Below are 13698 nucleotides of genomic sequence, written 5' to 3' on the forward strand. Positions count from 1 at the left end.
TTTCCACAAGACTGTCTAGAATAGCCAGTGGTCGTCATCTAAACTCCGCTAGATGACTCAATCAAACAACAACGAGGCCTCTCATCTGTTTATTACACACCAACGGTCTACCCATGTTCTACCCAACATATTAGTAGATAAAAATATACATTTGTATACATAGTTTAAAGAAAACCTGTATAGCATGCTTTAATCAACACATATATCACATAACAGATGAGGCACACACACACATAACACGTATCTCATAAAGAAATAAGCAGATCTATAAGATAGAAGAGAGTGAATACTTATTCACACATAACACAACCAAATATATACACATAGCACGTATTTTTATATAAAATACTTCGTATTATTGTATTAGAAGAAAATAACTACACACTCACTTGATCAGAAGATGATCCGACAGCACTTCGGCTTATAGAAGTAGTATTCCTCAGCAGATCTGGAAGATCTCCTCGAAAATCGAACTTCTCGCGGGCAGAGCTTCGACTCGGGAACCGCACTTCTCGGGATCTTCGGGGTCTCGGGACTTGCCTCGGGGCTAGAGTATGATACCGGGACTTCGGGATAGCTTCGGCACGAAAAACGATGCAAAAGACTAGAGAGAAGAGAAGAAAATGAACAAGAATCAAGGCTGTCTTCGGATCCTTTATATAGAGGCTGGAACCTCGGAGTACGCGGGGCGTACGCCTGTACGCGGGGCGTACAGGGCTCCGAAATCGTCATTGCATGCGTCATCCGAAGTGTCGACACTATCGGAGTACGCGGGGCGTTCTCGCGTACGCGGGGCGTACCTCGGATCAGATCGGTGACTCCTTCGGATAATGCTTCCGAATTTTGATTTAAATATAAATACAAAATGATTAATAAACTTCGGAAATTCATAACTTCTTCATACGAACTCCGTTTTCGACGTTCTATATATCCACGCGAAGGTGAGACCACGCTCTACAACTTTCGTTTAGACTCCGTCGGCTAATTTTGACTTTATTTTTATTAATTATTTTTAATAGGCCGGGACAGAAACTTTCGTTATAAATTCATAACTTCTTCGTTTGACGTCCGTTCTCGCCTAACTTTTTATCGTTTCAATACCAACAATGAGATCTTCGATTCTCATTTAGATTGCTTCGGCTAACAACCGCTCGATCTCAAATCGAGTAAAACAGGTTGTATATCGCTAAGCCGGAACTTCGATAAATCATAACTTCCTCATACGAAGTCAGATTTGGGCGTTCTATATATATTCGGAAACCTCGTTTCAATTACTACAACATTAACCAAAGATATTAAGTTTATTTTACACTTAAATTTTGACGCTTATTTTTATTCTTAATTAATCAAACCACATAATTAAGCAATTAAGCACAAAACACATAATACTCAAATAATACACTTTTATTATTTCAAAACAGGTTACAAAGGTCAACCTAGACTATTACATTGCTACAAATGGCAAGCCCGAAACACAGGCGTTACATTCATGGATCCATATTGGAAGAATTGGGATTAATGCATTGAAGAATTGGATAAAGTGGGATTATGAAGGTGGGTCATGGACTCTTATTATTGGGCTTGGACTATTCATTCAAAGCTTAAAGATGATTGGTTAAATTTGAATCATGTGAGGTGCTGATGAGACCAAGGGAGTCTTGAGTAGTTGGGTGGAGTAGTGGATAAAAAGAGCCAATAGTGTTTCAACACCATTTGCATGGGTGGGGTTTCACCTGCACAAGTTTGCGAGGGTACCCACACAACTTCATAATTAGGGGCATTTTTGTCATTTGTTTCATCATTTAGCATGGGGTTCGTTTTAGCAGCTATACTTCGATTTTTCCACCATTAGAGCACCTTGGATACGATTTTTGAGAGATGCATCTACATTCTTCTCATTCTTCTAGTAATTGCTAATCTCTTGATTCTAGAATACTTTTGTGATTTTTATCTTGTTACCATGAGTGGCTAATCTCTTTATTTTGGCTAACTTAGGTTAAAACCCATGGATATTTGTGAGTTTTGAAGGATTCATGTTATGGTTATCATTTATCTCATGTTTATGATTCTAGTTCATGATTCTTATGATTATTTAATACTTTGATCATGAGCTTGGTACTTGATGAGCAATTGTTAGTTTTTTTCTTTGGTTTAGCATTGAATCAATGAATTTGCTTAAAACAAGGGCTTTATGATGGTAGAAATCATCTTTAGCTTATGGATCATGATACCTTTATGGATGTGTAAGCATTAACATCCTCCAGGAATTATGAATTCCTTCATTCTTAAGGCTAATCAATTCTTTTGAGTTTAATTGCTTCAATTGGGTTCTTGATTATGATTAAGAGGGTGTGTTGTGAGCTTCCCCAATCTCCATACTACCTTTGAGGAATTTTAGCATATCATGCTTCATGATTACTTTAACCAATTTGGGATAAATGATAAACTTACATATTGAATCCTAAGCATAGACAAACAAATATTCATGGTGTTCAATTGCCTTGGTTGACTAATTTTCTCTAATATTTGAGCATATCACCATCTTGCTTAATTGCAAGATTTTTAGTTATTCAAGTATTGTAGTTTTCAAACACTTCACAAAACTTCCCATTTAGTTTAATTGTGATTAGTTAGTTTAATTTCACATGCTCAATTGGATTGCACTGGTGATTGAATACTACCATTTTCCGCGTGGATCAATCGCCTTTTTACTATTATATTATAAGCAAAAGGGTTTAATTTTCTTGGTGGACTTGACAACCCACCAAGTTTTGGCTCCATTTCCGAGGAAATTGGTTATGCCTAGGTCTACAAGAATCGGTGACTTTGGCAGGCGTTGGTGGTGTTAAAGTTATCTTGAAACCAAATGTTATTTCAGATCAAAATTTGGAAAATAAGTCTAGTGGTATTTCGATATGTTTAGGGTTAAGAATTGCCATTTTTTAATCTTGATTGCTTTTATAGGAGTGTTTCAAAGTGACTCTGTGTGATTGGATTCACAGGATAGTATTTCAATTCTACTCTGCAAGTCAATGTGAGTTTCTCACTACATTGTGTGATGTTGTGCATCCTTCAAAGTATGCATATGCGAGTCGCACTAGGCCGCGTTAGTGTGTAGTAGGTGTGTGGTATTCACTCAAAGTATCGATGAATAGTATAGAAGGGATCGACATATTGAGTGGGGGATCGGGCGTAGCCATTGTGTCCTAAGGGCTCGACGCACTAAGCAAGGGGGATCGAACGTAGCTGATGTGTCCCAATGGGATTAGGTTCAGGGGATTGGCTTAACCGATGTGTCCCAAGGTATTGACACACTGAGCAAAGGGGTCGGGCTTAGCCGATATGCCCCAATGGGTTTATTGTTGTTTTTTATTTGTTCTTTAAGTTACATGTGTGGTTGTGTAGTTATTGTGATTAATGCATGTATGTTACGGGTAAAGCTTGTATGAGATTATATTATGTATGTGTGAAATTCATTAAGCTTTGTGCTTAAAATTACTTTTTTAGGATCAACATGGAAGAACGTGATGGTACACAATGGCTCGAGTCGGAGGGATAAAGATTTTGATAATACATTGGATTATGTTTTCTTTTGATTTTAAAACTTATAAATTTACAATCAGTCTTTTTGTAATACATTTATCTTGGGGGTGGTTTTGAAACTTTATTTAATAAAAGTTATGATTTTTAGTTAAACCTATGTTGTTTTAAAAAGTAAAAAAAATTAGGACGTTACAGTTTAATAACTTGTGAGTGAATAAATGTACACAATAATCACGATATAATACTAAAAATGTCAGTACAATAGTCATAATAAAAGAAATAGAACATGACTATAACTATTTTATGGTTACCGTTTAATTGCTTGTGAGTGAGTAAATGTGCACAACAGTCATATAAAATAAATTAAAAGTGACTATAAATGTATTATCAATGACGGTTATCAAAATAAGATAAATACATGTCCAAAAACTCGTTACCATACAATGACAGGTTTGACTTATAACAACGGGTTTTCATGAGTTATAATTTTATACTCACAATTAAACGACACATGTCATACAAGGGACCTATTATGACCATACCCCCATAACTTTTCATTAATGAAGCGACCTTTCCTTACATATTGAATGAAATATTCATGGGGTTTTTGCATGGACAAAATCCTTTTTTGTACTAGCGAGTTAAGTATATTGCTAAAATTATAAAGTAAAGTATATTTCTATAATAAACGAAAATACATTAGTATTATGTTCTTATAATACACTAAAGTAAATCGCTATTATGTTCTTATATTAAACTAAACTACATTGCTATTATGGTTTTGGCATCGAATTTCTTACCATTTTTTAGGTTATAAGGTTGTGTTGGCATGATGATATTTTTGAGAGAATGAAATGTGTCTAGTAATCCACATGATGATATTTATTAGGTGATCGATGTGGTCAACTTATAACACTACTAGAAATGTGTTGGCATCCACAACGATAATAGTTTTCTACTAGTAAAGCTAGCTCATCGGTTTACATGACCGTTTAATGGGTCATGGGCAACAAAATCTTGTAAAAACTAAAAAGTTTCCTATTGGTTTCTACCAACTTTATTCTAAAACTTGTATAATGATTATTAATGACCTAGAGCGGATTCATTGAGTTCAAATCATTGTTCAAACATATAAATTCATTCTCGTTAACATGCCTTTTAAGATTAATTAATAGAGTAATTGATAAGCATCATATTCATTAATCTAAGCTCTTAAATCATATAAATAACCATTTTGCCAAGGATTTCTTCAATAGAATGGATACGAAACAGTAGAATCCATATCTAAACACCAACGGTTATCAAATAGTCCATCAATTTCGAATTAGGAAGATAAATCAGGGTGATCCTCTATTGATGGAGCTCAAACCTTCAAATCATAGACAGATACCTTAATTAGATGGTTGAGATGGCAGCTTGAATGGAATTGGTGTACGATATCAACCATAAAATAGCACCTCAAATTCAAGATTGGATTTATAAATAGGGACTTCCTTCTTTTCTTCTCCGAAATGAGAGACTAAACCCTATAGGCTTAAGACACTCATAATTATCCTACTTGTACCCAAACGATACCTCAACTTAGACTATATGCTAAACTCACCCAAGTTAGGAAATTTATAATATTAGAAGTTTAACAATAAGAGGATAAGAAACCTTTGCACATTCAAAACCAAAATACCCAAGATTTCAAATTTTTTTAGAATACTAGTTATAACTATGGATAATTCATTATGTACTTCAACATACTTACATACATACAAATACGACTAATAAATATGTGTGCAATTGCTAATAATATTCAATCATCAAGCCCTCAAGATCTTTGATGTCTCGTAAGGGGATGCAGTCATCGAATACAAATGTATTGGCATCCACAACATGGCAAAAAAGAAAAGAAAAAAGACACCCTTAGTCAAAGCTTTGCCACAATTTAGCTAACATAATGTTGACAACAGATCCCATAAGAATCCAACAATTAATCATGCCCATGAGGTGAGACTTGAGAGTAGTGCTAGATGTATTGAACCCTAGGAAGTCCTCATGGCGAGTAGCCTAAAACGGACAATATCTTAATACATGCATCTAAGACATTAAAACTTATATCATATTTAAGTTGTCTGATACTAGCATGAGAGTTTATACTTTTATTAGTTTTCCAACAATCACTCTTTTTCACAATTGCAACTATTCGACAATGTACGTGGTTAACATGTATATTGATGATACTAAAAACTTTTTAAACGTTGCTACTTTAAAGCAAAAGAATAGAATGTTACAAAATCGGTATCATTAAGTGTGTTAGAGAGAATGTTGGATTCTGAATGGGGGTGGATGAGAGTGTAAAACCATTTCCACATTGGCTAAAGTGGGGAGACAAGCATTCCTTATAATGTTGTGGATACATCTCCTACAAAGACACATTTTAAAAGCAAGAGACAATCGATCACATAAAAAAAAAAACTTTATAATTAAGCGTGTTAGATGTAAATAATCCCATGGCCGAGGGTGGAAGTCCTTCTGCGCCTGGTAGCCTAAAGCAGAAATATCTTGATGCGTATGTGCGGCAGATGTTACATCAATCATCATTTGTATAAACTAACATAACGTGTATAAACTAGTTCCCCAAAAATGTCAGTGGTGGTCAATTATTAATCTGAAATCTCATGTTCCATAAAAGAACTACAAAATCTAAGAGATTTAACTGCAGTTTTCCGCAAAATCAGTGAGACCTAGCTAGGATGCCATCACACTAAATTATTACAAAAAAATTTACGTTTTGCTGTCAGTTGCAGCACTAATATGTCAAATTCATCATAAAATTAAATGGAAAAACATCGAAATAAAATCTTCTCAAATTCTTGATAGAAGTTTGATGATCATGACTAACCTTCACTCTGGTGATCCTCCAGCACAATCAGTTGCAACTAAAAACTTCACACTGCAGAAATTCACCATGCGAACTCTTCTTCTTCATCAACCAACAGATCATTACCATTTTTTTCATCAAAGAAGGCTGGAACACACACACCAGCAGCTGCAACCAGGAAGCGGCTTCTATTTTTCCACCAATTTTTGATTATATAGAAAGGGAAAAAGCAAAAAAAGTATTCAGCACTTTCTATAGCCGTTTTATTTCTTATTGATTCTGACTCCATTTTCGAATGATTTTGTACTTTTGACTTTTTTTTTCATCTGCCTTTAATATTTCTTGTTCGGCTGCTTTCTGTGCCGCCTTCTTTTCTGCAACATTCTTCGCCTCTATTTGCTTGCAGTTTTCAGCATGGGCTTGATTAAACATTCTCACAAACTTAAGCAAAGTGTCAACAACTGAAAACAATATCACAACTTAAAAACTGGAAATCAATTTGTAACAAATGAATATTTGATCATGAACGTAAATTGTTCTGATAATTGATTTACCTTTTTCATACCGGCATTCTTTAGGGTCTTCTCCAAAGTAAATAATTAACGCATCCACACTTTTACCCTGTGTAAAGTGCAATGTTAAAAACTGGGATACTTGTAGCAATTTTTATATTTACAGGATTTTTTATACCTACCAACTTTGAGAAAAGTGGGGTCTCCAGGGACTTCACTTCAGGTTCCGCAGAAGCAAGAAACTTTTTCAGAGACTGAACACGGAAAACCAAAATAAAACATTTACGTTAAAGTTAAAGTAAGACTCTCATTCACAACTAAATCCAACCCAACTCTTTTATAAAAAATAAAATAAGAAATATACATATAAATATCTGAGCATATTTTATTTATTTATTTTATAAATATAACATCTAACTATTAATTAAGAAAAAATTTATAAAAAAATAAATTAAAAGGAAAAATAAGAAAATTGCATGACATGTTTGGTTGCCAAATAGATGGAATACAGTTCCGAGGATCCAATTCCATATATTTATATATAAAAAAAAACTATATTTTAAGTAAAAATGCAAAATATAATCAATTTTTAATTTTTTTATCATTGAATTCCATTCCATTTCCTACCAACTCATGATAGATAGACTGCAATTCCTTGCTATTCCAATTCCCTCAAATTATAATTCCTTTGATTGGTTCCATTTATGGCTCTTATCAACTTTATGTGCATACCTTCCGAAATTTTTTAGACACACCATCTTTTTTACACAATTTCTTTTCTTGGACTACTTTCTCTAATCCTTTTGAAATCGTGTGCATCTCTTCTGCCATGATTTTTATCCGTATCTGAAATAAACATATCATTTTAATAAATAAAAAAAACTAAAGCAACTTTAATTAAAATAAATAAATATACATGAATTTCACAAAACCTTTGATGCAGGCTCCAAGCTGCCAAGTTCCTTGGAAAAGTCTAGGAGTTCAGGTAGTTTGTCTACAAGCACCTAACATATACAGCAAAGATATGCACCATAAACAAAGTGAAAGAAACACAACTAAATAAATAAAAAGCCTTACCTTACAAAGATAATGCATGAGAGTCATTTTATTGCTCTTGGCACGTGTTTCATTAAGTTTTAATAGGCTGTCCAATCTGAACCCAACCGCAGCACCTAAAACCAAAATAATTAGTTAGTTTGCCATTTCAAAAAAAAAAAAAAAAATCTAGGATATTGCGTTTGGTGTTGGATCTGATAGGGTTTTTGGTGGTTGTTTGGGAATGGTGAGAAAGAGGGAGACGGTGGCAGAGGACGGTGTCTTCAGTGGTTTGCACAGCACAAATGGTGTATGGGTGGTGGAGCACTGATAGAAGAAGTGGTGGCAGCCTGTTTAGGTAGAATGAAAGATGTAGGGAAACAAAAAAAAAGAATATTGGTTTTGTGATGGTGGTTTCCGGCGGGAGAAGGGGTGGCAACCGGCTGATGCGGCGCCGGCGATCTTGCCGGAGATGAAGAAGAAAAAGTTGAGAGTGAGAGAGTGTATCTGGAAGGTGAGCTAGTGGGGGTGGTATTAGGGACTTTTTCATTTTCTAGAAAAATCATAATTAATAAAATATAATAGTTAGATTATAAACAAATGAAAAATAAAAGAAAAAGAAATAGAAAGGGTATTATAGTCATATCATCCTTAGCAGGGACGAAACGTGCAAATTTTAACAATATAAGGGACAGTCTGAGTTAATTTTTGAAAACAGAGACTAAACGTACAATTGAGCATTTGGACCAGGGACGATTCGTGTAATTTACTCAAAAATAAATAAAATAAAACTAATAGTAGTAACCTATGGTATCAATAGCGCGCTATAGCGACGCTATAGCGTTTTGCGGTGTTACTAAACCGCTATTTTGAAATAGCGTTTACAAATAGCGGTGACGCTATTAGCGGTGCTATTGACCGCTATTTACCGCGAAACTCATCAGCGCTATAGCGACGCTACACCTGCTTTTACAATTTCGTACGTATTGGGCTACTTTGACAAAGAAAAAAACGATTGTGTGTTATTTCAATATTAAATCTTTATTTTTTTAACTAATCTACTACACCTTTTGTCTTAATAAGTCCAAATAATAAATATAATTAATTACAAACTACAAATCAACAAATGACAACTTCCCTTTCTCGTCTGTTTCGGTACTTAGAAACTACGAACGACTTGAGTTGTAATGACATTTTGACACTTTTTAGTTTCCATATAACTATATTAGAATATTATATATAGATTATGTATGTTTTTATATGATTTTTTATGATATTAATTCCATATAGTATTAATAATCTAATATATAAAATTTGTATAAATATATAATATAAATTATACATAATATTAAAAAATCGCTATATCACTGCTATAACACCGCAATAACCGCGATTTCAAATAGCGGCATGTGACCGCTATTGAAACTTGGACCGCGATAACTGCTTAGGTAGTAACTCACCTCTTTTAGTTCCCTGGTTCAAAGCATTCCCAAGAGAAAGAATTGTCTGCATGACTCTCCTCAACTTTACAGAACTAATAAGCTGATATAATCACCATCAACATCTATAAAAAATAGTAAAATTTAATTTGATCTTATTGTCACTAAATAACTGCATAATTAAAGTGACAGATAACTAATAACTTGCCTGTTCTACTGATAAATATACAATGTTTATGCTTTCCCTAAGTTCTAAAACCTAAATTTGTAAAAAGAACAGTAAAGTTAGAATAAGGTAAACATATGAAAGCAAGAAAGGCGAAGAATAATATCTCCTGACCTCCTCTCTAAATTTTATCATATATGAAAAAACTACGAGTTTCGCTCCCCAACGTGGAACTTTCATTAGCTCTAAGAAGAACTGTTACAAGAAATCAGATATTAAAATTTTATATTTTGGTCCCCAAATTTATTAAAAAAAAAAAAAAAAAAAAAAAAAAAAAAAAAGTACTATGTACCTGTTCACATTTGCCCAACATCTCAGGTTCTCCTTTATAGCCCTAAGCATATAAAATGTAAGTTATACTATGAATAAAAGATATGGGTATGTAATGTAATGTAGAATAAAAATACACCTTAAGTAGTTCCATCTCCTCCTTTGTAGGACAGAACTTTATAAGCTTATCCACCTGATCAACATCCATTGCTAATTCATCCAAATTAAGGACATGTTCCTGTTAAGTTTCACACCGTACTAAACCATTAAAAACATTTATCAGAAAACCTAATTTGTGATTAATTGCATAATGTTTTCAGCTTACCATCAATGCAGGCAATGGTGTCTTCACCTTTGAAAGCATGCTTTCACAGTAATATGCCCGGCTATGCTCAATCTGCGCGCAACAAGTGTGAAATATCAACAAACCTTCCATACAAAGATTTCACATGCAATAAACAAGGAAAATAAATTATTACCAGTTGTACTTTTTTGGGTTCATTAGATGCTTTGGATTTTGTTTTTGATGCCTTGTCAGAATTCGGATTTGATGCTAACAAGAGTGTTTCAAGTTCTGACATATCAATCTCCGGTGGCTTCAGCTTTTTTGCTGGTTGAGTTTTTACCGCAGATGTCATTGATAAAACACACGGTTTATTTATAGGAGGTGGTGGAGATGGAGCAGTTACACCGCCTCCTTTTGAACCTGGAGGTGGTGGTGGAGTTTGTGGACCTGCATCGGCTTGTTTGATTCTATTAACTGGAGTAGGCAGTGGTGGTGGCGGTGCTGGGTTTGCTTTGGGTGGGGGTGGTGCTGGTGGTGGTGAAGGACCTGATTTATGTAGTGGTGGTGGTGGCGCTGGTGGTTTTGATGGTTTAGGTGTTTGTAGTCCTCCTCCACCACCACAAGGAGGTGGTGGTAGTGGTGGCGGTGCTGGGTTTGCTTTGGGTGAGGGTGGTGCTGGTGGAGGTGAAGGACCTGATTTATGTAGTGGTGGTGGCGGCGCTGGTGGTTTTGGTGTTTGTGGTCCTCCTCCACCACCACGAGGAGGAGGTGGTGGAGGAACATGCAAATCCACACTGCTAAACATTTCGTGAACATTACCAAATGCTTCTACCGGGACCCCCCCTTCTTCAAAACAAGACAAATCTACTGGGATCTTAGAAGCTTCAGGGACCATTTCGGAGAAAAGAAGCTTCATCCAATAAAAATTACTTTTATATATATATATATATATATATATATATATATATATATATATATATATATATATATATATATATATATATATATATATATATATATATATATATATATGATTAGGTTAATCATATATGCACACACAATAGATAATAGAAACATTTGAACCTAACTCTCTCTCTCTCTCTCTCTCTCTCTCTCTATATATATATATATATATATATATATATATATATATATATATATATATATATATATATATATATATATATATATATATATATATATATAGTTCACAAGTAGTATGAATGAAAAGAAATATGAAAGGTTTTCTTTTGTGATATTAGCTAGAAAAAAGGATCAATGAAATTATTTTTGATGTTTAGTGATCTATTGAACACAACTTAAGTAACTTATTGAAAAGATTTCAGATGGTTTCTTACCCAATAATCTCATTAATCCTAAAAAATAGTATGTCCTGTGACTAGGAGTAACATGAAGAAAAGTACCTCAGCTTTGAAGTCCTTAGGAAATTGATCCTTTTTATCCCAAGATATATCGACTTCATCACGATTCAGCATCAATGTATTCGATCTGAGGAATGCAGTGTTGAACATGGCACGATACATAATCGTCTCTTTCAGCAGATCATCATTTAAGTTAATACACTCCAGCACAACGTCGCCTTGAATATCGCAATTAATATCAATTTTAACGAGCTCAATTTGTGCCTGAAATGCATGGAAATTATAATCTATCAGAATAAGAAACGTAAACCTAGAAACATTGTAGTGATATATCCTACCTGATTGTAAGACTGGACATTCTTACTCCTCCTTGGGGTTGAGAATAAAAGTTTAGAGGTTTTATCAATTTGTAACAACGGATCTCGTCCATAAATTCTAAATACAGGGCAACAACCTCCTTTTCCATCAAAATCAGGAATCATTCTGATTATCACACAAGCTAATTTAAGTGCTTTATCTGGTGGAGGCCATTGTTCATCAGCATTCCTCTTTGACACATACTGTAAGTACCTCAACTGAGAAGCAGTAGGATCCAATCCGGTCATCAGGGGTAACTTCTGAGATGGGGCCTGTTTGAGAACCATCTCAAGAGCCCTACTTTCAGAAGTGAAATGTTTTCTGTCAAGTAAAAGAGCAGCCAACATGAAAGACAACACAGGCCAACCACCAAGCTCACTGTGCATTAGCACAATGTTATGTTGTCTAAATGAGAGCCAGCTTTCACTTGATTTTAGAAAATGGCGGATCACTTTTATTGTGAGCACAGGGCAACCTTCATAGTCCCGAGGGTAGTCCATTATAGTAAGATAGTCGTCTGCTAAAACTTGGTGGATCTTGTTTATTGTATTTCCTTCTCGTAAATTCATAATCATAGGTGAAAATTCAGGGTTAATTTCTTTGAATTGAGTTATGATTCTCCTCATGTAGCGTTTGTATTCTTCTTGTTCCCAGGTTTCCGTTCTGAAACAGGAGTCAAAGACTATACACCAAATGGGCGCGCGTGTCATCAAATCAAACAGAAACCAAGTTCTAATCTTGAATATATTCAAACTTACAAAGAAATTGACCACACATTACAAACACCGAGTTATACACACATGATGCTCGCCGCTAATATATCTACTAGAAAATGTCATAAGTTTAAGACAAAAACCTTATAATAGGATAGATGATGACCTTGAGAAGGTTTCCCCATACAAGACCACTTTCAGTTACTAATTTTGTCCAAATAATCACACTTCAATATAATACCACAATTTCATAATCCGACACTATTAAAACTGAACGATAGATCAATATTCATAGAATTTTTTTGTCCGGGAAATTCAACTACCTAATGCATCAGACTCCCAAATTAGAAGTAGCATCTTTAAACTAGATAGAAGTGAAGTGATGATTAAAAAAAAGGAGAAAAGTTTTAACATAAAAGGTAATCGTACTACATACATAATTAGATACGCATATCAAACTAATTACTCCATAGAAGGGTAAATAATTACCGTATATTCTTTCAAAGACATCGACAATTCCATCGGGCATCATCTTATTTCGAAACAACGCCATTCGAATTCACTGATTTCTGAAGCTCTAGAAACAATATGGATAAATTCCCCAGGCACGAAGGAATTGTTTGCTTCAGAGAGAGAGAGGACGTAAAAATAACAGTCTACCTTGTAACTCGTAACAACTAACAAACTTTTATTTAGGTGCCGATATCTTAGGAGGTGAGAGTTGTGGGAAACTGGGAATCAGTTTGAAATTCCGAACTCTCTGGGAAAAATAAAACCTGTGAGATGGAGATTGGAGAGGACCAGAAGTAAGCAAAGTTTCACTGAAATTGTAAATTCTACAAAACCATAAGGACCATTTCTGTAAGTATGACATCATCCTTATGGCAATACATATGTCTCCGTGACGAACTACACCAAACACAAACATCGTTTTAATCGATCTATGTGTTAGCTCCGAGTTTACCATTGGTATTTATAAGTATTAAATTAAAATTTTATTATTCATATTAATTAAGTATAATATTAAAATTTTATTATTCATATGTGATACGTTAACAATTTATAG

The 13698-nt window shown here is 34.4% G+C and overlaps 1 protein-coding gene across 1 annotated transcript; it reads right to left on the minus strand.

Moving 5' to 3' along the window:
* Window positions 1-6114: 6114 nt before the first annotated feature.
* Window positions 6115-13185, minus strand: LOC111893590 (formin-like protein 13). Its single transcript, XM_052766500.1, has 16 exons — window positions 13122-13185; window positions 11901-12601; window positions 11581-11826; window positions 10374-11090; window positions 10220-10291; window positions 10034-10132; window positions 9917-9958; window positions 9739-9819; window positions 9607-9657; window positions 9420-9501; window positions 8002-8096; window positions 7857-7928; window positions 7657-7770; window positions 7107-7178; window positions 6967-7033; window positions 6115-6873 (listed from the first exon to the last, which is right to left on the minus strand). Exons 1-16 carry the CDS (start codon window positions 13183-13185, stop codon window positions 6683-6685), a joined length of 2766 nt encoding a protein of 921 aa, XP_052622460.1. The 3' UTR covers window positions 6115-6682.
* Window positions 13186-13698: the final 513 nt, after the last annotated feature.

The sequence above is a fragment of the Lactuca sativa genome, chromosome 8 (assembly GCF_002870075.4).
Source record: "Lactuca sativa cultivar Salinas chromosome 8, Lsat_Salinas_v11, whole genome shotgun sequence".
Taxonomy (NCBI): domain Eukaryota; kingdom Viridiplantae; phylum Streptophyta; class Magnoliopsida; order Asterales; family Asteraceae; genus Lactuca; species Lactuca sativa.

What these genes read in the sequence shown, in the direction of transcription:
- LOC111893590 (XM_052766500.1), bottom strand. Translation starts at nt 13,185, where the DNA reads ATGGCGTTGTTTCGAAATAAGATGATGCCCGATGGAATTGTCGATGTC. An exon ending in ATGTCCAGTCTTACAATCAG is followed by an intron (nt 11,827 to 11,900) that starts GTAGGATATATC and finishes CATGCATTTCAG; the next exon opens with GCACAAATTGAGCTCGTTAA. An exon ending in CACCATTGCCTGCATTGATG is followed by an intron (nt 10,133 to 10,219) that starts GTAAGCTGAAAA and finishes GAAACTTAACAG; the next exon opens with GAACATGTCCTTAATTTGGA.